Below are 26,454 nucleotides of genomic sequence, written 5' to 3' on the forward strand. Positions count from 1 at the left end.
CGAATTCATTCGAGTTGAATAATTATTCTTTGCGTCATCTTGAAATATATCTTTGATACGATTCAAAGAAAGATTTCTCCGGTTCAATGACATCTTTTTCTCAGGATACAGTACTACCACACGAGTCGACTTTTGACGCATCAATAAAAAACTGCAGAGCACAACGGGATAATAGGCACGTTAACACTATTATTACACGAGCCTATAATACGTGCATAGCGTATCGAGTTGTGGTCGAGTTAAAAAAAAAAAACACAAGGAAAAAAGGGAAGGCAGACCGGACGAGGAGATACTGGTTTTATCGGAACCATGACCTAGGATAAATTTCCAGCGTCCGTTAAGTCTAGGAGATACCGCGTATATGGGGTGGAGGAGGAAGGGGGCGTCGCACGGGGTTTGACCTTGCTTGACCTTGATATGCTCTTACCCTCGTGTACGGGGGTGGGAGTCTAGCCGCATCGACCGGTGCCCGTCATCCCTGCGGGGCCGTGCTCAACAATTTCTTTTTCCCAACCACCTCACTTCCGCGACTTCCGCCCCCTGGGGTGGTTCGCCCCCGCGGAACGGCCGCTCCACCGGAAACTTTCCGCCCCGGACCGAATTTAAAGGCGCGATTTCCTTCCCCGGTATATCCGCCCAATGGCGTCGCCTTGTTTTCTTTTTAACGAATTTCAAACGACCGTCGATGCCTACGCGTTTCTATTAATTTGGTTATAAAGCTGGAGTTTAAATATAAAGGGTGTTTTTAACGCAAGTAGAATTTTTCGTGTATTCTTATTGACCGATTAACGACATCTGTGCTTGTATACTGGTAAGGGGATGTGAAAGTTACATCTGAGGTCTCAATTCTTCCTGAAACTTTTCGATGAACTGAGTGCATCGAATCGTTTCAAACTTTACAACGTGAATACGGAGACTGTAAGGAAGGTCCTAACGCTCATATAATTTCGTCTTTTATGTAACATTTTAAAATCATCTATAAACGAATTAAAAAAAAAAAATTAAATTTCATGGGTGCCAGGAACTTTCGTACAGCCTCCAAAATTCACATTGCAAAGTTCGAAACTGTATGGGACACAAAATTCGGAGAAATGTTTCATAAATGCAACTTCTTTGACGTCTCTTTCACATCACCTTAAGATTAACAAAGTGGGATGCTTTGTCGCTGCCATTTTGAAATTCTTATTTAGGTTGGAATATGTTCTACGTTAGGTTAGATTATGTATAAAAAATGATGAAGGTCGAATTATGTTGGATAACGAAATGGCGGCAGTGGAACGTAGTGGACACTAAATCTGAACGATGTTAAAGAATTTATTTTAACACGTTAACCGGTAATCAAATTTCTTATAACGATGAATGCGTGAGGTTCTTCGGTTCCTCTTCCTGTTAACTCTTGTTCCTTCGAAGCGGTTCTGCTTAAATATTTTTGTTCGCATTATAAGCACTGCGCGTGTTAACGCAATGGCGCTTATATAATGCGGCGTACACTGTACGCTTTATCTTTGTCAAAGTGCTGCGATAATAAAAACTACGACCACCGAATCTGCATTCGTTGTGGACCGTGGCATTTTCCATCGAGTCTGGCATTCGAGGATTTGAAGAGACGTCAGCCGGCTCGCCATGTCAAATTTCCGTAGGCGCAGATGATAGGTCATTGCTAATGCGGCATAGTGTATATAATTGGTCGTTCTAGTAAAAGTGGGCAATCATCCGCGCCTACGGGATATCAATATGGTGATGTTGGCAACTCGATTCCAGGTATCCCCATAACGGAGGCGCGAGGGCTGTGATTTCCTGACGGAAATCACTCCGCCCGAGTCCGCCTTTTCACAATTTCCATAAGCTGTACAACACTTCGCTCGCTAAACTGCCACAATAATAGCCGATGACCACAGGAGTCGGCTCCAATAAGAAGAACGATCCTACGGTGTTAAAAACCCACCCAACTTTTACAATCTTTAACGAATCCTCTCGATCTCATTTCCAATTTGAACAGGTAGACGGATAGATAACAAAAGATAACGGGGACGTTTTAACGAGATCCTCCAAATTCCGTCGCAGTTTACGGCAAATTAAAATTAAACATTTTAAAAAGGTATACACCTGAATTTCTTTATGAGCGATATTTTTTACGTGATTCACGTTTGCGCGGTGTTCAACCCGTTTTAATTACCTTCATATCGTTTAAAAAACTTGTTTCTTATTATTTATTTCACAGCGCGTATAAAATGAAACCCAGATGTCTACTACTATTAATACATTAATGATACAAATATCCATATATCTTATCTCTGTAAAACATACTTTTAATAAACTATTACAATTTAGTTGATGAAATTAAACCCGTTATCGACAATCAATTCGTGCAGTATTATAAAAGACCCAGTATTTTACCGTGTTTTATCAGACTTCGAGTACCCCATCGCCTCATGATGTACGGAAATAAAGAACAAAGGAATCCAGGCCCAGTTCCGGTGTTTCCGTAAGATAAAGCAAAACGACACCTCCATCTCACGGTGTAAATTAGTATCCACCATTGATGAACACCTATTTACTTTGTAAGAAGAATTCCGATCTTTTAAAGAATTTCTAATAAACGATCACAATTAAACTCATGAAAATGAATCGGGTCATCGTTAATTAATTCGTGTGGTTTCAGAGAAATCCTGTGTTTTATCACCCTTCGAGTGTCCCATCATTCGTGATTCACCGAAATAAAGAACAAAGGAGTCCGGGCCCGGCCCGGGCGTTACCGTAAGGTAAGAAGAAGCGGCACTTCCGACTTACGGCACCGCCGTGCCAGTACGTAAGGTCAGCGTTTGGTGCTGGGCCGGCAGGGGGGGCCACGCAACTTTCACGACGCGTGGTCTGGCCGTCTGGCATTGCGTAACGGCAAACCCGACTCTCTCTTTCTATGTGACATCATCGCGCGTCCGACGCGTCGGTCGACGCTCGCCGCTCTTTCAGCCGTATAATACACCGTAGGTACGTACCCGCTCGTCCCAGAAAAGAGCCGGGTATGTGCGCGAGGTATACTTCGCGCGGCGCACCTGCGCGCATGCGTAGTGTGTACGGTCGGTGCCTTCCAGGCCGACGTTAAGCCGAGTATTTCCTGTTATCGCGAGGACTCGCGAACGAGATTTTCCATCCATGAGCCCACCTAATTTGATCTAATTGTGCCAAAGTAAGTGAGATAAAACGAGCACATTCATATTGATTACATTATCTGACCGGCGCATTTATTAGAGCGTCCGGAAAGCCTGGAATCGTCAATTCGGAAGATCAATCGGATCAATCGCAGAGGAGGTTAATTAAGTCGTTATCGATTGAAGTCCTGCATAGGAAATCTGCAAGGGTGTTAGGATGTCTGGTAGTTAGGATAAGAAACTAAGAATTTATGGTCTATATTGAAATGTCACTTTTGTATCTACGGCCTTCCTAGGATATCCTAATTTTCCCGAATGAAAGGAGAGTCTTACGGAATTAGGGTGATGCATATTCAAATTTTAAGTAGATCCCGACGTTAACGGGGAAAGAATTGATAAAATTGTTTTCGATGCCTAAATAAATCTTAACTAGGGTTTAGTTTGACGTTTATCAGGAAAAGTGGTTTCGGATGCTGGACCGAGTCTTAACCAGAGCCTTGATGATGGCTCAGGACTCTTAATACGGGAATAGCTAGAGCCTGGGTACTATTTTCAATTTCCTCATAAGTTTTTCACGTTGATTTCCAGGTGTGCTTCATTGAGGTATTAGGTATGGTCACGAGACGTTTGATTCGATTTCAGCCCGTTGATTGGTGCACATCGATCGGCCAATTCGGCATTACGTGACGCTATCGATCGCGAAGAGCAGATATACAAATGACGCCTCCTTTTTTCATGAATTCCGTCGAACATCGCCAGACGTCGAGGAAAAAGTGACGAGGTTTACATAACCGGCGCCCGCAGGTGGGGAAATTAGAATTTGGGTCACTGAACTACATATCTCCTTCTTGCGTTAACCCTCTCATTGGCGCGAAAGAGATGTGTCACGATGCGGCGTGGGCAGCGGGAAAACACTCCATCGGCAAGCGAAAGGGTTAGCACAGAAAATCTGAAATGAAAGAATGCCGGAAATAGTCCTACCGAAAAATCGCAGATTTTCTTCGAGCAAAGAAGAAAAAAGCATTCACAAATTTGGAGCCCATTGCTCCGACATTCGAGTTAATATCCTTAATCAAGGGTTATTTAACCTGTGATTAGCGTTAATCGCCCGATTTCAGGCGGGTACCTGAAGGTGAATTTTAATCCTCGGTTATCTCTCATTTCGGATTCCCTAATTTTTCTTAAGAAATTTCACGCAATCGGCCCTTTGGATCACATTTCTGCACTCTTCCGTAAATTATGAGTCACGTGGTTTTCCTGTCTCTTTCTCTCTTGGATCGGATGGAGGGCTCGCGAATCGGTTGGGTTGACGGCCAATCGGGGCGCGACGATGCACGGGTAACATGGCTCGTTAAGGTCGGCGTTAATCTCGAGACTCGATTTCCAAAGCCGGAAATTTCGATAGCGGAAGCTCCTCCGCTCGCCGACTCGCGCCTACACGCACGAACACGCGTGACCCACTTCCCCGTCGAAACCGAAAGTGGAGTCTCCACGCTTCTCTCGCGTGGACCTTGCGGCAACGCGCGGCATTTTCGATAAAAATCGGCAACTCCGGGTCTACAAATTTGCCACTTAGGTCCTGGGATCATTTTCTATGTTTCCACGTTTTGAATCGTTAAGGCATTCCATGAAACGGGGGAAATAAAAGAACTGTGGAACCATAGCGTTTCTCCTGCAGGACACTCGTGGCAACAACCATCGTTTCCGTTAACAATAATTCTTCTCAGATTTACAAATTTATTATTTTTGCCCTGTAATATTGCCCTTTCATATTGTTGCCCTATTTTCCGGTTCACATCGGTTTCAATTGTTAAAATCTTCCGTGAAGCGGGACAAATAAAACCGAAAGTAGCACCATTGCTCCTTTTGCAATGACCTCGCAATGACGAGCGAAGTTTCTGGTAAAAGTCACTCCTTCCGGTTCCATAAATTTGCCATTTCGTCCTATCCTTTGACGCGCTGCATTTCAAACCACAAATGCAATTCAATAAAATGGGACAAAAAGGGAAAAGTGGAACTATCGCGTCTCTCACGAGGCAAGTCATCTTCTCATATTAAAAAAAATTCATCATTTAATCCCACATTCTATCACGCTACATTTTGAGTCATAAACGCATCTCTTGAAGCGGGAGAGAGAGAAAAAAGAAAATCGGTACCATCGCGCTCTTCTCCCTCCCCGAACCTCAGGATAACGCATTTCCGCCAATAGACATTCCTTTCAGTTCCAGATATTCGTACTTTGGTTTCATTTTCCATATTAAATTTTCCCATCAGTTCGAGCCTGGGATGTGCTCCTTTAAGGAATCCGAGACAAAGGAAACCGAGAGTGAAGCTGCGGCGTTTTCGCCGAACTCCCCCCTCGTTTCCAGGAGAGTCCATTCTCTTCCAGGATCTTCTTTCCTGAATTATCCTCGCCCAGATCCTCGACCATCTGGAGGGGGATTAAGCAGAGGCGGATTAAATCGAGGGGACCTCATTAATTTTTCATCGCGAGGCGCAGCCACTCTACTTTGCTCCGAAATGGGTTTGTTGGGTGTTCGGTCGCTCGTTGCGCGTTCTCGGTATCGCCCAAGGGCGCCTTTGTCGTAATGGCCGCCTCCGTTGTCTTCGGAGGAAGTACCTGTGGAGTCCCCCTCGGAACTTCTTCCTTTTACTTTCTTCTCTATTACTCGGCTATATTGATCACTCCCGACATCCGAGTTCGTCGGTGCACGGATGTTTAAAGGAGCCCGGGGTTCCGATCATCGGCTACCGACAGTCGGGATGATAAACGCCGGGCCGGTTTTCGCTCATTGTTCCCTCGAACAAGGAGTACCCTTGAAGTATGACGCGAGGCTCGATTGATTTCTCGAGAAAAATGTGCCCGACCCATGGGGCTTATAGAAATGGAGAGGACATCGCTATAGAACGTGTACGAGTACCCAGAGGAAATGAAATAAAGAGGGACAATTCCGTCTCTAAACTTTTCCAGAAAAACGCTGCGCGCGCATTTTAAGGGTCACCCTATATATTTATACAATTTTTCTCGAAACTGAGTGCACCGAATCATCTGAAACATTAACACATAATTATAGAGGTCCTAGTGAAGGTCTTGAAACTCACAAAATTTATCGGAAAAAAAAATGTCTTTTTTTGGTTCTTGTCCGGAGTAAATACAAAATTTTGTTTGTTAAAAATGAAATTTTGCGAGTTTTAAGACCTTTATTGGGACCTTCATAATTGCGCGTTAGAGTTTCAAATTATTCGGTGCGCCCAGTTTGGAGAAATGTTTGTTAAATATTTTAATACCTCTGTCTGACCCCCTCTGGATATTGCCATCCTTCCGTGTCTTCTTCATTTCTATAAACTCAAACTTGGCTAAATTCGCGGCGTCTAAAATCACGGCAGAGTTCCGCAGAGTTATTACGATTGCATTTGCCATAGTCGCGATAACCACTTTAAGCTCATAGAAATTATATAACTTCCTGATACGATGGTGCACGTCTGCTAGTGTGACATACATTCCGTAATGAGCCAACGCGGTCCTTTCCTAGGAGCGGAAACGTTAAATGTTCCGTTTCCTCCGCACTTTCCTTCAACTTTAGTCCCGTAATGATCGCGCGAGCATATGTGGATTTGAGCTAGAAAATGTGCATCAATGCACCGAGAAAAAATTGTCATTGAACCAAAGAAATATTTCTTTGAATGGTACCATTGAAATATTTTGTTAATTCAATGAATAATTATTTCACTCAAACGAACTCAAATAAATTCTCACAATTCCGAGGAAACGTTATATCCAATTCGTTCGAACTTATTTGAGCCAAATAACTATTCATTGAATTAAGAAAATATTTTGTTGGTCCAATGAAATGTTTTTCTCACAAGGAAGGTATCCCAGGTCGATCTCTCCGATTTGATTTCTTTTGTAATGTGTTATAGTAGACTAAAAACTAAGCGACACGTATTTTCTTTTATCTGCCATTAAACACTTTAAGGGGGAAACCACCATCCAAAGTAAGGCCTGTGAGGGGTGGCTCACCCCTTAATTTTTTTTTTTTAATTGAGCAAATTATATTTTTCATTTCTCGTTATGAGAAAGCTTTTCCAGGTGGATTGGTTAGAAAATATTATGTTCTTGTGGGTGAAACTCCCAAATCGCCCCTTGACATGCCTTACTTTTGATGATGGTTTCACCCCCTCAAAGTGTTTAATGGCAGATAAAAAAAAATACGTGTCGCTTAGTTTTTAATCTACTATAACATATTATAAAAGAAATCAAATCGGAGAGATCGACCTGGGATACCTTCCTTCTCAGGGTAACGGCGCGACTTGGTGTTGATTACCGATGAGTTCACACACCGCAATGAAGTTATATTTCAGACCTCAGAAGAATTCCATAGTTTCGTTGGAGCGCAGCTATAAATATAGTTGTGTTTAAAGCGTGTTTGCCCCCTTTTTTCGAAAAGGCCGGCAATCAGAAAACCGTTTGGAAGCGACAAGAATACCGTGCATGCACTCGTACGCACCTCGGTACGCGACACAACATACGTAGGTCTCGAGTACGATTTCTCCCGCGCGATTTCTTCACGATTTCCCGTCACTTTCGTGTACACCTAACCGTAACTCCTTCGATTAGTTTCATGCGATTTCTCGAAGGACCTGAAACAATTCGTGAGACCTCAGAGCTCGACCCATAACCGGGTAGTCCTTAAAAAAAAATAATAATAATAACAAGTCATATAGATAAAATTTCACAAAGGGAATCTTCGAAGGATGAATTGAGAAACGCATGTAACGTATTCAGAAAAGGATTCTATACGATTAATAATTCTACTCTTCATGTGAAATGATTTTTATTCATAAAATGATAAAAGTCGAGGAGAACGGTGTGACGTCTCCACAAGAAGCAGTCTTCCGGTAGCCTTCACCCGTTCGTTTCCGGGGACGACTTAATAAATCCACAGAAAGAAAGTCTACGAATTTCTATGAAATTAATATTTTAACCACTTTTATATAAAATGATGTATGAATTATAAAAATCGACGAGGACCATATAACGTCACCAGAGGAAGCAGTCTGTCGATCGTCTCCTTCTCCCAGAGGCGACATAAGTTCGCAGAAAAAATTCTCTGAAATCCTCTGAACTTAATATTTTTCCCCTTTTGTATAAAACGATATATAAATGATCAAAATCGCCGGAAACGGTGCAATTCCCCCTACGAGAAGCAGTCCTTCAGAGGTCTTCCTCCCTCGAGCGTATCCGGGGGCGACCTCTGACCCAGGGCCACCCTTGCCGAGTCTCCCTCGAAAGGAAAGCCGAGCCGCGCCGAGCCGAGGCGACCCTGACCTATTTCTCCCAAAATGCTTCACGGGGCGATTCCCAAACGAGACGTCTCCGTTGTCGGCGACCTCCCTCCCCCTGCCTTTCACTTCCTCCGGGAATCGAGAGAAAAGGTCGGGATCCTGTCGGGCAACAGTTTCCTGGTGCCCTCATCAGACCGAGAAGAAATTCTTTCTCACGATAAGGGGCGGGGGAGGGCGACCCCTTTCGCCTCGAGACCGGGCCCGAGTGTCCCTCGGGCTCCCGAGGTCCCGTTAAGCCCGACTGGAAACTAGGTTACCCGTTGCGAGATCCCGGCTCCTCCCTAACGGTTACGGGTCGAGTGGTCCAGGTAGAACTCGGGATGCTGCGAGGGCAGATGCCGTCCCTCCGCCCTTTCTTCCGGGCCCGATATTTAATATCCTCCCGCTGTTCCATCCCTTTCGACGTTTCGCCCCCTGACCCTCCCGGTACCTCTCAAAAGCGTTCCGCTTTCTCCACCCTCCACCCTCGGAGGGTAACGCCCGAGACCTCTCTCGAGGACTCCAAGTCCCCGCAGCTCCCCCTCCCAAGGGAAAGTAAAAACCGGAAAGTAAAACAGAAACGATGCAGAAGTCTCGCAAGACTCCGAAGACAAAAAAAAATGTATATATACAAAAAAGAAAAAGAAACCGAGGAATATCGAAACCGAGCAACTCGCGTTCTCCTGCGGCCGGTTTCGCAATTGCTCGACAAGGAGCCTCGCCGTTTCCAGCCCTCCTGAGGTTGGTGGCCAGTTTGCGAATTATTAGCCTCCGGTCGGCATTAATTCGCCGCCTTTGAGGAGAGAAAAGGTGTCAAGGACGAAGAGGAATGCGCCCGCGAGTACCGAGATTACGCTTGCGCGCACTCCGCCCGTGAGAGAGGGAGAGAGTGCGAGACGGAGAGAGGCAGCCGCCTCCGCCATTTCCAGCGCCATTTCCATCGCCGCTTCCACCGACGAGGCAGGTCGCGGCTCGGCGATCGTTTCCTTCGGAAATCGCCCGGCGCTCGTAACTTTCGACGCTCTCGCCCGCATTACGCGCGAGCGCGCGTGCGCGCGTGCACGCTCGCGCGAGTTACCGTTCCTGCGCGGACCAACTATACCTCGTTGCTATAATGGTCTAGGTAGCTCTAGCGTAGGCCAGCCTAGCCCACAACACGCTTTACTATGTAGGTCAGGGCTGGTGCATTCAGCGAGCGCACGCGCTGCTCTTCCTCCGTTGCACCGCCGGTGCGCCTATAGCGTCGCCCGAGGATACCTGACTATACGACGACGCCGCGCGGCGCTCCTCCACCTTCGCCACCTTCGGCCCGTCTACAGGGCGACCTCGCGAGAAACCTATCGCCGACCGCCCACGGGATGTCCTTAACAAGGACCCTATCTATAGGGCGGCCTTACAAAGAGAACGCGGCCTTCGAGGGGAGCGGCCGTGGAGTGTCTCGTTTCCTCCACTTCCTGCAACGCCGAGTGAATTTCTCCCGGGACTCGGTTGCCCGATAAAGCCCCATCCGGGGGTGAAACCTCGATAGGGCGTAGATTAATATTCACGCTCAAAAATATATTTCCCTCGAAACTCTACCGAGTTTCTTGATCTGGTTGAATGAAGTTCGGTGGAATTGAGGAATTTAAGGGGAAACGAGGAGAAGAGGGAGAGCAGTCACTGGGAGGGGTTTAACCGTGGATGGGATAGAGGGATTATCAGCGAATGCAGTACACGACAGGTTGATAAGAAGTTCTGTGAAAAATCAGAATAAGCGGAGGAAGTAATGACATTTAGGTATTTAGTGGAGCGTTCTTCACCACACCTGTTTAACGTATCCAAAAAGTACACCTTTAGTAGATTAGGTTATCGGGAACCTACGAAATTCGGTGTTTCAAAAGTGACCCGGTACCCGCGTATTATTAATCTCCGGGTAAATTAACCATTTTACTGTCATTTACAATTTTACAAAAGGGTACAGGAAGGTTCCTAACGCGCGTTTATAAACTCGTGTATAAATAGAACGTTATTCAATAAAATTCAATTACATGTCACCGCGTCTGTATGGAACTTAAAAAAAAAGAGAAAAAAAACATTTTAACCCTTTGCACTCATAAAGCCAGGTCTTAGAATTGACTACCTGCGTATAGTCAAATTGCTTGTAGTGCAAAAGGTTAAAATACCATTTTCTAACGGTGCAAGCCAGTTCTACCGGATGTCAAACGAAATGTCTCGTATTCGAAAAGCAGAAGGAGATCGAGGGACGTTCCACCGAAACGATATCTCGATTCGAGCCGAAGCCCGCCGATAACAGTGAATCGCTCCCGATGTTGCGCGACTCGATTTGGCTACCAAGACGGGTCCGCGAATTTTGGAGCACCCTGTAGAGCACCGAGACAGCGTCTCCGTGCCAACGTTCCAATAACCACCCGAGAGCACAAGGACAGTCTACCCCAGTTTCCTATTGCCCGCCTACGGCCTCCCCCTCCCCTCGTCCCACCTCTCTCGTCACCTCGTCCTCTCACTCTTCTGGGCCAATCGACGTGGAAAATGCCACGAAAGGATGAGGGAAATCGATCGGCACGGCCCGAAGAAAATTCGTCGACCCGAGAGGGAAAGGAGGTTAAGAAGCACCTCGCGACCCGAGCGCCGCGGTATCTCCGGAGCGAACTGCGAGCCTCTCGTCCCAGCTGAGCCCGACGACTCGACGGGGAACGGAAAGGGACCGAATATCCTCGCCGTGTCAACGAGGCTGACGAGCGCCCGGAGTCGCTTTCGAGAGCGTCGTTAGGAGACCTGGGAGTCCAAATTTAGTTTGGAATTTACAGGAAAAAAAAAATAGAGAAAAAAGTACTAAAGTAGTAGCACTCCAACCCCCTCCCCAAAGTGTAACACCTGTGGTATTACTTTTGTGGTATCACAGTGAAGCACAGCATTTCGGCAATTTCCAATAGACACACTGAGGAAAAAAAAACCGTCATTGAACCAGAGAAATATTTTGTTAAATTAAAGAATAATTATTTGTCTTAAATAACCTCAAATAAATTGTCACGATTCCGATGAAACGTTGCATCCAATTTATTCGAGTTAAATAAATATTCTTTAAATTAACGGAATGTTTCTTCGGCTGTATTTCAAGAAATATTTCTTTGGTTAAATGGCGTTTTTTTTTTCTCAGGGTAGATTGGAGTAATATGTATTAAAAGTGATATGAAAGTGAGTGATAAACGTGAGTATAACTTGCAAGTCATTAGAGAGGTTCCACCGGAGATAACTTCATCGTGAATAAATAGAAAAGGAGGAAAATATTGATAACGTGACACTTGTACTTTGTCGGTGAGAATAATAACGATGCAGATGTATAGAGAAATGAGAATAATGGAAGTGCGTTTTATTTTGAGCGTTGTCGAGGTTTGAGGAAAGGAAAGATCGTTCTTCTGTAGATAGTGAGAGGGGTGTCCCACCGGAAGCTGGTTCCACGAGGGAAAAGGGAGGAACGTCGATCGGCCGAGCACCTGTACCTTGAAGGAAACGGGGCGGGAGGGGACAGAGACAGAAATACGGGTAGAAGATAGACCGGAAGTTGAAAAGTGCCGCAACGTGTATGGGAAATCGATCCCGTTTCCAGGTTAAGAAAATTTCCTAGAGGGACGGGGAGGGGATTCGAGGTCTGAGGGGTGCGGCACGAGGGGAGTGGTTCCGCGAAAGAGAAAATAAAAATTTCCCGGACACCGGAAGTGAAATTCGTTCATTAACGCTCCCGAGGGATCCCACCGAAGGTCGGCACTCCGCGAGGGGGACGAAATAAAGTTGACTTGTACTTCATCGGTGAGAAATGTAATGATACAAATGTATAAGAAAATATGATAAGTGAATATTACCGAGATTAGGAAAGTGAAGTGCTTCCGTAAGTAGTAGAACGGCCATCTCACCGAAAGCTGCTCTCCAGGAAGTTGAAAAGTGCCACAACGTGTATGGGATATCGATCGCGTTTCGAGGCTAAACAATTTTTCTAGAGGATAGGGGAAGGGATCCGAGGTCTAAGGGGTAAGGTACGAGGGGAGTGGTTCCGCGAAGGAGGAAATAAAAATTTCCCGGACAAGAGGAAGTGAAATTCGTCCGTTAAGGCTCGCGAGGGATCTCACCGGAAGTCGGCTCCCCACGAGGGGGGAGGGAGGGGGAAAGTCGATCGGAGGAGCACCTGTACTTCGTCGGCGAGAGACGAGGTGACGAGGGGAGGGCCCAACGAGTGGAAGAGAGGCCGACGCAGACAGGAAGTTAGTCCTTCCTTCCTCGACGGGCCAATATCCTGAATCACAATGAGCCTGCGAGCTTCTCCGAATCATTAGCTATTTAAATATGAGCGCGTCGGCCATTCTTAGCCCTGCCGGCGATTTCCACCGCGCCTCCCCAATTATGCGGAAAAGCCGGGACGGAACGGACGGAAGGACCGACGCGGACGGATCCTTTCGTTATCGGCCGTTTCTACGACGCCGTCGTTATGCGACGAGCCGATCAATTATGCAACGCTCGCCGCACTCGCCAAATTCCTAATGAACTTCGCCGCGTGATTGGAATCGCCGATCGATAGGCATCGGTTACGAGCTAATACCGATTACACAAAGAAAGGTTACATCGAGCCAAGCCATGAGTACCTCTTAAAATATTCTAAATTTTCTCGCATTATTTTTTTTCGATTAATTGTCCGTATAACTGAACAATATTAAGTAGAAGCTGCGAACAACGAAGGAGGATGTATTGACTAATTTTATTAAATTCTTCCCATTTTTAAGTGAATTTTTGTTTAATTCAACAAAAAAAACCACACGGTCTTATGGGGCAATATATGTAAAATGAGGCTGCATCTCCGTCGATTACATTTATCAGGAAAGATGATTTCCCTGCAATCGTTTCACTTTCCAGGCTCGATATTCTCATTTTCGTCTTTTTCCCTATCAGAAGGTCGATTAAGATGCGGCGGCTGAGGAGATTTTAATACTTGGCACGGAATGGTCTCTTTCCATTAGCTCTCTTTCCGTCTTCCTGCGAGATCCCGATATCGCATCGAAATCGACCTGTTGCTTCTTCAAGGCGCAGTACGGTCCAGAACGGGAAGAAAGGACTTCGAAGGAAGCGACATGGATGTAACTTTAAGAGATCGAGCTCGCTCAAATGCGGCGAATAAATTTTCAGGAATTAATTACCCCGGTCCCTTCCTCTGCCCTGGGCACTTTTCAAGGAGCCGTTTAGGAGGAGGCCAAAAGTCGCGCCTCGCAGACCACGGTCACAATTATGGCAATTGACAATTAGCGGTTGTCAGGACGGTCGTTGTCGAGGAGGATCCCGACGTCGGTAAGGACTGTCGCTACCGAGGGGACGACCCTCGTAAACATGAATTTATATTCCAGGGGAGTAGCTGGCTTTACCTGGCGAAGGTTACATTTCCCTTTTCAGGGGAAAGAGAGAGAGACCGCAGAAGCCGGAAAGTCAAACGGGAGCCGGGTATACCCAAACCGCCCACGAAAAGGGGGGGAAAGAGGGAGAAAAAGGTAGAAAGAGGGAGGAAGAGAGAGAAAAGCCCCTTTCTCTTCCCCCTTTCTGAATGTAGGGAAAGGGTTTCGCCCCGTCCCAAAACGGTACTTTCTCGATAAAAGGCACTTTTTTTGTCACCGAAAGTCTACGATCGAGGAAAAGGCCAGAAGACGAGGGCGGAAAAGTCGGTGATAAAAAATGTTTACCCCCTTCACGCTTTTTGCCGCGGTACGTGTGCTACCGGGTAAAAACCTCTGGCATCCAGATGCTCTTGAACGTTTATTCGTGTGACGGCCTCGGACGAGATTGTAAATTATTACGAGAGCTTAATCGGCGTGTCAATATTAACAGAATTCGAGATTAGCGAATTTTCCTCCTCGAGTCGACTTTTTCGACTCAAGAAGTGCATCGAAGGTTATCGGAAGATTTGGCCTTAACTTTGATTCCCCTTTCTTTTTTTCTTCTCTAATCGGTCAGTGAATACTTTGAAAACTGAAGTGTATAAAGTGGTCTATTTGTCACTGTTAACTGAAACATAGCAGAGTTTGAGATTTCGTTACAGTGTTATTAAGCAATATAAGTCATGTCACGTTATATATTGTTATACCAACAACGAACGGCACAATAAAGCAGAAATGTGAGGAGAAAGATTACTAATAAAGAGTAATTAAATTAATCATTTTCGATCAGAACACATCCCAGTTAGCGATCGGAGAAATCGGCAGAGTTCGCGCCAAATACTAATATATTCATATTCATATCCGCATGTAAGAACGTTCTTTTTTTTTATTTAAGTATAAGGTGGCTTTTTATTTCGGCATAAAATGGCTTCGACCGTCTTAGACATTGATTCCAAATCCGCCTGTCAGTTATTTATTTTCCACCTGAAATGTCAGCGAATTTTTAAACGATAAGAAACGATCGGATGCGTCCATGCTTTCAAAAGTGAAACGAAGAAGGAACGGCGTCTCTTTGTCAAAGTTGAGCGAAGCGATCAGATGCTTTCATGCTTCCAAAAGTGAAACGTGAAAGAGACGGCGTCTCTTTGCTGAGATCGAGGGTCGAATTTTTCGTGTCATTTACCGATATCTATCATTCTATCAGCGAATTTCGAATTAGTCGGTGACAACGAGTACCGCAAAGCCGATCAATGCGTTTCCGGTAAGAGGAGTATTAATATCTACCGAGATAACATTACGCTGTTAATAAAAGAAATGCGCAAACTCATGTCCTGTTAAGTTCTGTCACCCCAAGGACGATCAGGATCAGGATAATAACGTAAAACAGCGACGAAAAAGCGCGCCGGTATAATTGAGTTACACCCTGACGGTAGATATTCATAACCGATTGAAAGTGATCGGATGACGAAAGTGCAAGAGTGCAGTCGGTCCTCGCAACGCCATACAATTGCACGTCGAGTAAGCACGTACGAGTTCACGACGGCAGAAACATACTTTAGAAAGTCCGACACGGCTCGTCAATTTCGAGGGTACCCTGTACGCTTCCTCCTCGAATTTTGAGAAAATCGTCTCGGTGCCCTTGTGCACCTTAGAGAAAGTTTACCCACGTTGTCTCGAGCGCCACGAGAAAGTTTGGGTCCGTGAAAAGCATCCCGGAGGGAAAATTTCCGTGGGCTGCGAAAGGGAAATGAGGGGGACGTTTTTCGGAAATATCAACGAGACTTTCTCCAAAGCCATTCCACGTTGGGCTACAAGCTCCAAAGGGACCACTGCGGAACATGCGCCTTTTTCCGCATCCTCTCTTTCGTCAAGCCCTCAAAAAAAGAGAAAGAATAAAAGAACGAGAAATGAGGGAAAAAACCACACCTCTCTCTTCTGGCCCGAAAAAGCCTTCGCGGAAGGAAAGGCGAAAGAGTCGTTCCACTTAATTTTGCAAATTCGGCCCGAGACGCTTGGGCAATGAAATAAAACGGCCGGGAGATTAAGATGTGTCGAAACCTTCGGGGAGAAAAAAAAAAGAAAACACTGGATCCGAGAAAAGTAGATAGCGGGAGGAATAAGTCGGAGCGATAAAGATTCGCGGAAGAGGAGATGAAGGAGCGAGAGAGCCCGAAGGCCAGAGCGAGGCAGAGATAGTCGGACTAATTCCGTCGGGGGTTGAGGCAGGTCACAGGTACTATCGTCGACGGAAATAAAAAAAAAAGGCATCTCGCAAGATGGACCGACGAAATTCACGTTTCCGTCGACTTTCGGTTCCTCGATTCGTCGACCTTCGCCGAATCGCCGACTTGCGTAATGGACTTTTATCGGGCGAATTTACAACGGCGGCGACGGAGCAAGAGTTACGAAGACCCGAATCGTCCCAATTAGCTCGGAATAATCTCGTACACGAAATCTGGGCCCGACTTTTTCTCCGCTCCCCTCTTTTCCCATTTCTTTTTTCTTCATTTATTTCGTACCATACCCAGAATGCGAGACAATATTCACGAGGGAGAAGCGATACCTTGAGTGAAATTAAATCGGACACATGTGGAGCGTATTTTTAGGTTTTGAAACGTCCTGGGAGCACACTTTTCCGATATCAATTTTTCACCCCAGATACGCTTAAGAGAAAGAAGGTCCCTCGGATATACGTCGCACTTGAAACGTACCACCTACACGTCTCGGTTGTATTGCCCACGACAGGTGAAGAGGCACATTTGTTATGCATGCAACGCGTAAAAGCAAACACCTTGTAATTAGGTTAGCTCGATGCACGCGGAGTGAATGGAGAAAAAAACAACTGTGCTTAGATTGGACCGTATAGAGAATCGCATGGTCAAAATTCCTGGCACCGGCGCCGGCAAATTCTTGGACTCGGCTTAGGTCGATCAGCGTAAGAGGGAGCGTGAAAAGGCGTAAAAGAGATTAAAAAAAATTCTCAAAAATATGCATGGTACTGAAAATGTCGATCGTTGACTTAGTGGACGAACATTCAGGGTTTCGAGGCACGATTCCCGTTTTTCTTCGAGATCTTCCTACGCCTGGAGGAAGACTTCCCCCCGAGAGAGCGTCTCGCGGCGATAAATCGTACGGCTCTCAGGTTGGCGCGAACAGTCGCGCAGGCGAAGCAGAAGATCCTATCTTAAGAGATGATAATGCGAGTGCCGGGAACGCCGAGCCGATTCCCGGCGTATGCCTCGGGTACGGGCTCGATAAATCGGGCTTCCGCGTTCGCCGCCACGGCGAGGCCTCTTCAGGGCTCCGAGAAATCGATTCGATTCCAGGCATTAGGGAACTCGAGTCAGGCCGGATCTTTAAATCGCGGAAAGCGAAATCCGGTGTCGGCGCCCGAATCAGGCCGGATCTTTAAATCAACCAGATCTACAAGGGGATCTCACGGAATCAGGGCGACCCGACTCCACGCCGGATGAAGTTCCTGGTGCTTCTTGGAGGTACCTACTCCAAAATCCGAAAAAAGTGGAATCTTTAAATAGCTACATTTGAAATTCAATACAAAAAAAACCACGCCGTCAAGGAACTTGAGTCAAATTGAATTATTAGCACGTGGAAAACGAAATTCGGTGCCATCTAAGAATAACAATCAGGCCGGATTTTCAAATCAACCGAGTCTTGGAATCCGTGCATCGTAACTTCACAACGAATGAGGCTCCTTCGAGTTACTCAAGAAACCGACAAAAAATGAAGTTTTTAAATAATCGGATTTATTTATTCGACCCCTAGCCGGAGTTATCCGGGAATTTGAGTCAGACCGGATCCTTAAATTGCGGAAAGAGACATCCGGTGCCATCCGGAAGTCGTCTTGAAACTGAAATACCTACATTAACGTGGACAATTTCTCAAATAGTCACCTTTAGCAGCGTCGACCAGACCGTGTCAAAAGAAAAAAGAGTTCAGAAACCTTGACTTCTCGATTTGACGTTCCCGGTGCACCATCGAGATGCTTGAAAAACCGAAAAACATGAATCTTTAAATTGAAGATTTCGGATATCGCGGAATTCCGGGGTGGCCGAGGAGATCACAAAAGACGAGGCTTCCGTTCGGCATCCAAGGGCATTGAGCAATTGGCAATTGTCCGGTGGACATTCGGCACCGACACCGAAAGTTTAATGCGACTCGTCACGTCCTCTCGGGTTGTAACGCCGTGCAGGACACCCGATTCGTACGGGGCCACTACGATTGGGCTTCCGCTCGCATCACACGTGGCTGAAATTTACAATGACCCGCGAAAGAATTCCTTCCGCCTATGACCCGATCTATTTTCGTGCGTTTAACAATGACACTAAACCGTGGATGCCTCACGAACTCGCAAGAAATTGCCAGAAATTGCCAAACATTGCTACAAATTTCTAAAAATCCCAAGAAATTGCCAGAAATCAGTAAGAAATTTCCAGGAGTCAAAAGTGGTCTCCCAGAAATCGTCCAAAATCGCGATAAAAATACGCCAAATATGAAATTAACGACGAATTCGATGGCACTTCTTCGCAACGAGTTTTTATCTATATTTTCGCCGATAATGCGATCGATGATAAGAGACACGTGCAATATAAACGCATCCAAGGGTGCTCGTTCTTCCTGCATCGTCCCTCGATTTTATCCCAAGCTATATCTACCGTTAGAATTAAAAAACCGGCGTCGAGCCAATATAACTTATGCACGTCTATACGTATCAACCCGAAGATCAATTAAATCGAGGGAAAAATTCAACCGGTACAAGATCGAGTGCTCGGGTCCTATCTGCGACCAGAATAAGAACGTTACACCTAAATGGGAATAGAACGCTTCGATATCCATGACACCGAACAGAGAAGATCGTACCCGAAAGATGAACTTTTCCCCAAACCCACGCGTGGGAATATTTGGAACGTCACTAAAAAAAGTTTCAGAACGAAATGCGTTTCTTTCCTTTAAAACGTACGGAAAAAAATTCTTTCCAACCTTCGCGGTCCTGATTTCAGCAATCACCCTATTAACGTTGAGTCGACCTCGATATTGGAGAACAAAGGGTTAAATATGTATGCGACATTCGTTATTAGAAAAAGGTATAGAGTGTCTCGAACTTTCCGCGGTCGGAAATCCTCTCGGTACTTTCTCGGAAGCATCGTTCTCCTTTCCACGTTTAGTATATTATGCGTAGCCTAATGGCGGTACAATCTCTATTTCTCCATTTATCTCAATTTTACGTACACGCTCGTGCCTACATCGACCATCGTCCTTTAATTCGCGTATCAAATTAGAGACATTCCTAACAAAGCCGAATTAATTTGACAAAATCTTCTTAAAAGAGATTCTTTACTTATATACGCGATACATACAGTTTAAATCATGACCAGGGTCGGATATTAGAGGGATGCCCCGAGCTCGGGCCAAAATTTACCGATCGGTCGCAATATTATCCCGATGATACTTAACGAATACTAGAAGAGAATCGTATCTAAGTTCATTGCTCGTTAATGGAAAAGGGTTTAAAGTTTAAACCGTCTCGTGGTTTCCTCGGTCGGGAGCCGTCCACGGCTTCGACTTAAGCGGAGCATCTCGGGGTTTAGTCCGGAGCGCGGCCTAATCCCTTCCCGACACCGATATCACTCGAGCGCTGGACGGCGCGGAGGTTAAGGTCAGGAAATCCATGGACTCACGGTATCGCCGCATGAGGTTCTTCTTGTAGGGCTTGGTCCCGGGCGGCCTGGCGCGAGACCGCGCGGGGTCCTTGCGGTTGTTGTCGGAACAGGAGTCATCCGAGTCCTCGGAGCAGGTGCGGTCGCCCTGGGAGTACTCGTTGGCACCGACGGCGAGCCTGAGCGCGGCGTCGCCGAACTCGTCGGCGTCCTTGCGCTCCCGGTCGCGGTCGCCGGGCGAGGGGGCGAACTCGGCGTAGTCGCCGACGCGGACGCTCAGGTCGAGCGGCTGTTCCTCGAGCATCTCGAGAGGCCGGGCGCGCCGCTTCCTGGTTCGCGAGGCACTATAGGAGCCCTCGCCGGCCGTAGCCGAAATTCCCTCTTCTCCCCTCCCGCGCCTCGTGGCCGGCGGCGCCTCCCCTGCCTCCGCCTCCGCCAGCCCTCCCCCGAAAGTAGACACGACGGAGCCTTGACCTCTACCGCGGCACCGCTAACTGCACCGCCGACATCCCGCCGCGTCGCTTCCGGTAGCCCGCGCGCGCTCACCGGGGCATGCCGGTCGGGGTGGGCGACACGGTCACTCTGCCGGCACCTCTCGCGCGACGCGGTCGACTCCCGAGGCTCGTGCCGCTTATCGTCCGAAAGCGCGCGGTCGACTATCGCGCGCGGCCGCGATAAGGCGTCGCTGCTTCCGGTCGTCCTCCGGGTCCGGCTCGAGGATGCGCGGCTCCGCGAGCGTTCCGGCGCCGCGTGGCTCGGGTCCGTTCTCGCGTGCGGCGCAGGCCGCGCGGACTCGTCTTCGGGGGTCCTCTCGGTGCGGCGGCCTAACCTCGAGTGTTTACGTCCTCTCGCGCGCCGGTGGGGCGGCGAGCGCCGAGCCGCGCGCAGGGAGCGAGCGAGAGCGCGGTCGCGCCGAGGGAGAGAGAGGGCCGCGCCGCGAGGGAAAGAGAGGGGGTCGTGAGGCAGCGCCTGAGCGAGCGAGCACCGCGCGCCGTGCGAGGAGGCGCCCACTGACGCTCGCCGGTGGCACACTGACTGACTCCGAACCAGGGTCGCTCGCTCGGGGTAGCCCGCTAGTCCGAGCTCGTTCACTACTCCGGGCTCGCGCGCGCGGACCCGACGGCCGAGCGGGCGAAACCGAGATTCGGCCGCGCTCGGCCGTCTCCGCCGACTTTCGGCCCGCGGGAGCGCGGCCCCCTCCCGCGCCGAGGCGAGCGCCGGCGGTCGGCGCACAGTCGCGGCCCGGCGCTCGCGACAGCCGCTCCGTCTCCCCTTGCCTACCCCAACGCGCCCGAGCCCTCCGCGGAGGCGACCGCGGGGGAAGATCTCTCCTCGGTGTTGGGGTAGGACGGCCGCCGAGGCCTCGCGCCTCCGCGCTCGCGCGCCGCGCGACCGCCGCCGAAGTCGCTTCCGGCGGGAGAACGTCTTCCCTCGCTTCCTGTCTCTTTTCGTTCACCTTGAGGCGGCCTGCCGGGAACGGACAGCTTTTAAGTATGGACGCGAATCGCCGGCTTCGTGCAGGAAATGAGTAACGCGATCGTTTTTTCTGAAGAAAAAGGACGCGTAGACCGCGCCGGCGGACTTGCGAGAGATCCCGATCGTGACGTATTGTCCTCGTTCCTCGGGCTTTATGCGATACGAGGAACAGGTCGCGCACGGGGATCGGGATGAAGTAGATTTAAGTTTATTATTTTTTATTTTTCATTTGTTTCGTTAACGTCGAAATATTATCACGGGCATAAATCGGTAGGTGTAGCAGGTTTTATCGAAATGGCTATTTGATTTATTAACGATAATTGTTGAATCAATAAAAATAAATGCCAACTTCTGATCGATGTAACAGGTACCGAACGCTGTCCGAATTGCAACGAGTGATCGTTTCCAGGTTTGCAACGATGTTCGGCCGTTATTTATTTTCCGAATGTCGAGTTGGAGAGGTGGATCCCAGCGGGACGCGACGCCCAGACGTTCACAGGCGAAAGTAGGAACGGGTATTCGACCGGAAGCGTCGTGACGTCGCAACGTATTATCCCGGTCGCAGGCAGCGTCTCGACGCAGGTGCAATCAGACCGCGAGACGACAGGTTTTCCTCCTGTTCGTTCTCTTTTAATATCGCGGCTTTTTCTGTAAATTAAATTGGTACGAAAACCAGGGCAACGAATACAGTTTCTCTCTCTGCGTCCCGTTTCCGTTACTCATAACCCATTGACTTATGTATATTCAATAAACTTTACTTTTCCCTCATTTCTTTCACTTTCCCACTTTTCCTATTCTCTCCTGTTTCCCTTTCGCGATGTGTATGCAAATATCGAGAATTAACACCTATACCGTTGCCGGAAATAGTGCCCTGACCTGGATTAATAAATGCATTTCTGACAGTCGTACAAATGTTGTAGTTAAGGTATTATTTGAGAAAACGTCATATATGTATTTTTCTTTTATCGAAAACACCTGTTTCTGATTCTTGTCCGTCTCGAATTCACCAGGAATTATCCTTAACTGCACCGTGTGCTAAAAATACAAATGTCAATGAGACCATATTATTCCGTGGCCGTGAATTATTTGATTCGTTAACATTCGAACAATGGATTTTGTGAGTCAACGATTTTTGCCTTCAACAATTAATTCATCATTGCCATTGACCGAATGACTTAATTAAAATACTAAGTGTTATCGTTGACACCATAAGCAATCGCTTTGGGTACCTTCGAAATCAGTCGTCGGGCGTAATCGCGATACTTCGGCGCATAATTGACCCATTAACTCGTACTTAAACCGTGCTTGAAATTTCCTCGTAAAAAAAGAAGTCGAGTTGAATATCTCGATAGGTGATACTTCATGTGCGCTCGCGCGCGGGAAAACGCGATAACGCGACATCGCGCCGATTGACCGCTCGATTATTGTTCGATCTTACGTCGGCGATGTCGTCACAACAGCTCGAAAAGAGCTTCTCGGAAATCTCGAGTTCCTGGTCGAGGAACTTCCCGCGCGACGAATCGAGTCTTTCCGCCGAGTCTCGGCAAACCGATCGATTCCTATGCCGATTGACGCAACGCGCCAGGACTCGAGATGATCGATTATCGGTCGAGGAATCGGATTACTAGTCGCGAAATCGTAGACGGCAACGATCGTCGCGGCAGACCAATCGGCGATGGCGCTCCTTTTTATCCCAACGATTCTACTCGATATTCATCGCAAGTGTCCAGAATTAATGATTTGTCACAAATTGGCCGATCTTAAGGGCCGGTTGCCCCGAGAACCTTAAAATCCATTATCAAAGATTATTTAGCACTTGATCAGAGTTAATCGCCCAACTTCAGATGGTTACCAAACATTGGATTTTAATCATCGATTAGCTTAATTTTTGTCGATGTTACCATTTTTTTTATTTTTAACGAAGAAAACACTGAAAACAACCCGAAATATTCAAATATTAACCATGCGACATAACCTACTATCCGTAAATGTATAATAGTATAAACAAATTCCTTGGTTACAAACGAGAGGTACTCTAACAAGGTGCTGCCTCAAATCGAAGAGGACTTATAAAAAATGATCGACACGCGATAAAGTCACATTACGTTACTGGGTTTTGCTCCGAATTATCTGTGCAATTATTACTATTAACATTATATATTAAAAATGTACAGCTGGAACAGAGATTTCATTATCTTGGCATATTATCACTATAACAGTATTTTAAATAGCCTTTAGAGTTTAATTTTATTATTCCGCGAGTTTTGCTTCGATCTGGCGACAGCTTATGGTGGAAGTGGCGACTTCTAGAGAAATTCTGGGCACTCCGATCGTGATTTGCATTAGATTGCGGTCCCTTTGACGCGCCCACCCTCGTTCTGGCCGATTGCGATGCGCGAATGCGAGTAAACGCGGCGGCAGGAAAAGATGGAGGCGAGACTCGCGCGACCAAACGCTCGATTAGTCGCCGATATCTCGATTGGGTGTGCGCGCGATAGCTTCTCGGAAATCGCACGCTCACGGCCGCGCCGGGCGTGCGTGCGCGACACGCAATGCTTGCGAAACCGAAGCGCGGCCGACCTCCTTTGATACCTGCGAATTCGATTTCGCCACCGGTCGAAATTGACCATCGGCGGTGCCGAGTGTTCCGAAATCCGTGTCACCGAGCGGAAGCTGTGCAGCAGGTGTTGCTTTCTGGGTACTCGTTTTGGCCTACCTCGTGTAAGCGTTATTTGCCGAGTTATCGTCTGGAAATCTTTCCAGGGAATTTTCTGCCGATAGCAGATCGACGCTGATTACTTTCCCGCCTTCACGCTCCTCCTGAATAAGGCTTATATAAATTGAATCGTTACATGGTAATGTTTAAAGTCAATCAATTGGCAAAGTTAACTGGGAAGGTGAGTATGGAAATTTAGATAATATGCATTTTATTATTTGAAAAAGTGCCGATTATTACACGTGTAATTCTCCTCGTTAACCGAGGTATTCGCGGCATAACGTGCACCATACATATTCAAGATTTTGTGAAATGTGTGCGGGGGTGTAAGTAGATCTGACCTTACTTAACAGGTGGACCAAGGAGCAGGAAGATCATTTCGTTATCCAGAGGAAAACTTTCATGTATTCAGCGACTCCACGGAAGAAAGGACGTTTGTACTTTTAGCACCAGCATTCCTGATAAAGTTTTGCACTTAATGCATTACCGCACCAACAACAAAAATGTTTGCAATTACGTCGAATCGTAGATGTAACGATTGGAGAGCTCTCTTTAGAAAAAATGTTTGCTAAATTAGCGAATGAATTTGCCGTAACGGTTAAAAAAAATATCGTTGTCCCTATTCAAACGAATTCGCGATATACAATTTGTTGTTGCTAGAAAAAAATGTTGCAACTATGAATAGAATTTACTTTGCTCCAATGAAGTAATCGGTTTATTGTCCTCGATATAACAAGAATGTTTCTGGACAAAAGTTTTGCAGGCTCATCTTCAAGGGTTCACATTCGTTGCACAAGTAACAATACTTAGTATGACAGTGAATTCTCTTTCAGCGTGTAGGAATGAATCTCCCGGTGAACGATTAGAACACAAGGAAGTAGGGACGTTGACACGAGTAGTCTTAATCGCGTGTACCACCTTACGTCTATATTCTGGCATATAATGAAGCAATGCGCGTACGCTCGCGATAAGCTCTTGGCCGCGTCGTCTCGCAGCAACGAGAGCCCCATGAACGGTCGTTTATTTTCGTAGGTCCGAAGGCCGTCACGTACCTGGGGCAAAAACAGCGCCCGAGGCTGAGCGGGAAAACAAAGTTTAAAACACCCTGGTCAATCAGTCCCTTTCGTGATTAATGCAACGCGGGAGTCCGTAATCGGGCTGTAATCGCGGACAAAGCGAAGTAGCGCCCGGCCTTGAAGCGACTCGTCAAGATCCACGCCGATGGGCTACGCGGAATCAGGCGGCCAGGAAGGAGGCAACCCCCTTTTCTAATTTTTTTTTTCTCTCTCCCATTCGAGGCGTCATCGCGCTCGCGAAGGTCGCTGCGGTGGTACGCCCTGTACACGCCGTGTACGCGGAATCGGTCGCCGCAGCGGGCAGAGCTTCCCCGTGGGACCGGTCGTCGGCGAGTTATTTTCGCGCAAAAACCACTCGAGGCACGCGGAGACTAACCTGATGGGAGAAAGAGCGAGAGAGAGGAAACTGCGACGACTCTCGGACGTCCACGGTGGACGCGACGATACCTGCTCTAGGAAAACGGCGCTCCGATTTCTAATCAGCGTCGGTAACGTCGCGCTCTGCTCAGCTCCAAGGCGGAATCATGGCTCCGCTGTTCGCTCTCCTTCCTTTTCGTTGTCTACTCAATAATGACACGGTTGGACTTGAGAGATATTCTATAATTCTGTATTCGTATACAGACTCCGAACGCTGATCTGACTGTAAAGACAGTGAATACGAGAGAGAGGAAAACGTTCTCGATCTTTTTCTTTTTTCATGTGAAAGTGGCGGCACAATATGGCGACAGTCTAACGGCAGGGGATAGAGGGAAAGAATAGCCCCTCTATTCGCTCTTTTCCTTTATCATTGTCTTTCCAAAAATGTAAAAGGAATCGGCGGTTAGGTTTTTATTGAGTTAAGACCACACTTTTGCTTCGAAGATGCCCTTAGATCACAAAATTCGCCCACCCGGAAAACGAAACGTCGATGGTAGCTAAAATGAGCTTGGTGTTATTTCACTGGAATTTTTTAGTAGACTAGATAATAAACCGAACAAGTTAAACAGGGAATATCCGCGCACGGATGTAATAAACGGATGGAAATGATTTTGCAACAAGGTTCATGGCAAGAAGGTAGAAATAAATAGAACAAAAGTTCTTCCGCGGATGAATGCGGTTCCCGCTGCGGGTGCATCGTGCAACTTCATAAATAGCGCTTTAATTTCCGTAAACAAGCCTTTGTAAATGCGAGCGCTATTTTTAGTCGGCGATGAAAGTGCGTTGCTTCGATTCGATTTAACGCTCCTCCCGGTTAAACAAGCGGCTGAAAAATATTCCCGTTTTCAATGGAATTCCGAAGATAGCGCATTACGCTCCCATGACGGCAGACGTGAAGTATTCGAGCCGCAAAATCGGTAGCGAGACTAATTTCTGTTTCCATCCGTCGTGAGTCACCTTTTCCTCGATTTCCCAGAAAAATCATGAAAGTATTTGGAGAGATTGACCGAACGTCGATCTCGGTCGTCCCTCGCCCTCTCCGAATCCGCGACCAACTTCAATTCACATCCGCCAGTCAGACGAATGAGAAATTAATCCTTTAAGAGCTTTATAGAATGAGAAGGTAATTCGCTTAAATCGCTCAACTCGTAAATTGGAAGGTGAAACGTGAGAAAAATCGCCACTGCTTAAATCAATATTCCCCGAGAG

At 47.1% G+C, this 26,454-nt stretch overlaps 1 protein-coding gene across 6 annotated transcripts in view; it reads right to left on the reverse strand.

The window, feature by feature from the left end:
* Nucleotides 1-26,454, reverse strand: part of LOC105697045 (ecdysone-induced protein 74EF) — a 182,272-nt gene that overhangs the window by 35,336 nt on the left and 120,482 nt on the right. The window contains exon 1 of one of the 6 annotated variants that reach the window (XM_012420009.2): nucleotides 19,582-19,892. The exons of the other annotated variants lie outside the window; for them this stretch is intronic. Coding sequence (XP_012275432.1) covers nucleotides 19,582-19,864 — 283 coding nt within the window. The 5' untranslated portion in view covers nucleotides 19,865-19,892. Of the gene's footprint in view, nucleotides 1-19,581; nucleotides 19,893-26,454 lie in introns of those variants that run through there. 6 annotated transcript variants of the gene reach the window in all.

The sequence above is a fragment of the Orussus abietinus genome, unplaced genomic scaffold (assembly GCF_000612105.2).
Source record: "Orussus abietinus isolate OABI.00-Male unplaced genomic scaffold, Oabi_2.0 scaffold153, whole genome shotgun sequence".
Classification (NCBI taxonomy): domain Eukaryota; kingdom Metazoa; phylum Arthropoda; class Insecta; order Hymenoptera; family Orussidae; genus Orussus; species Orussus abietinus.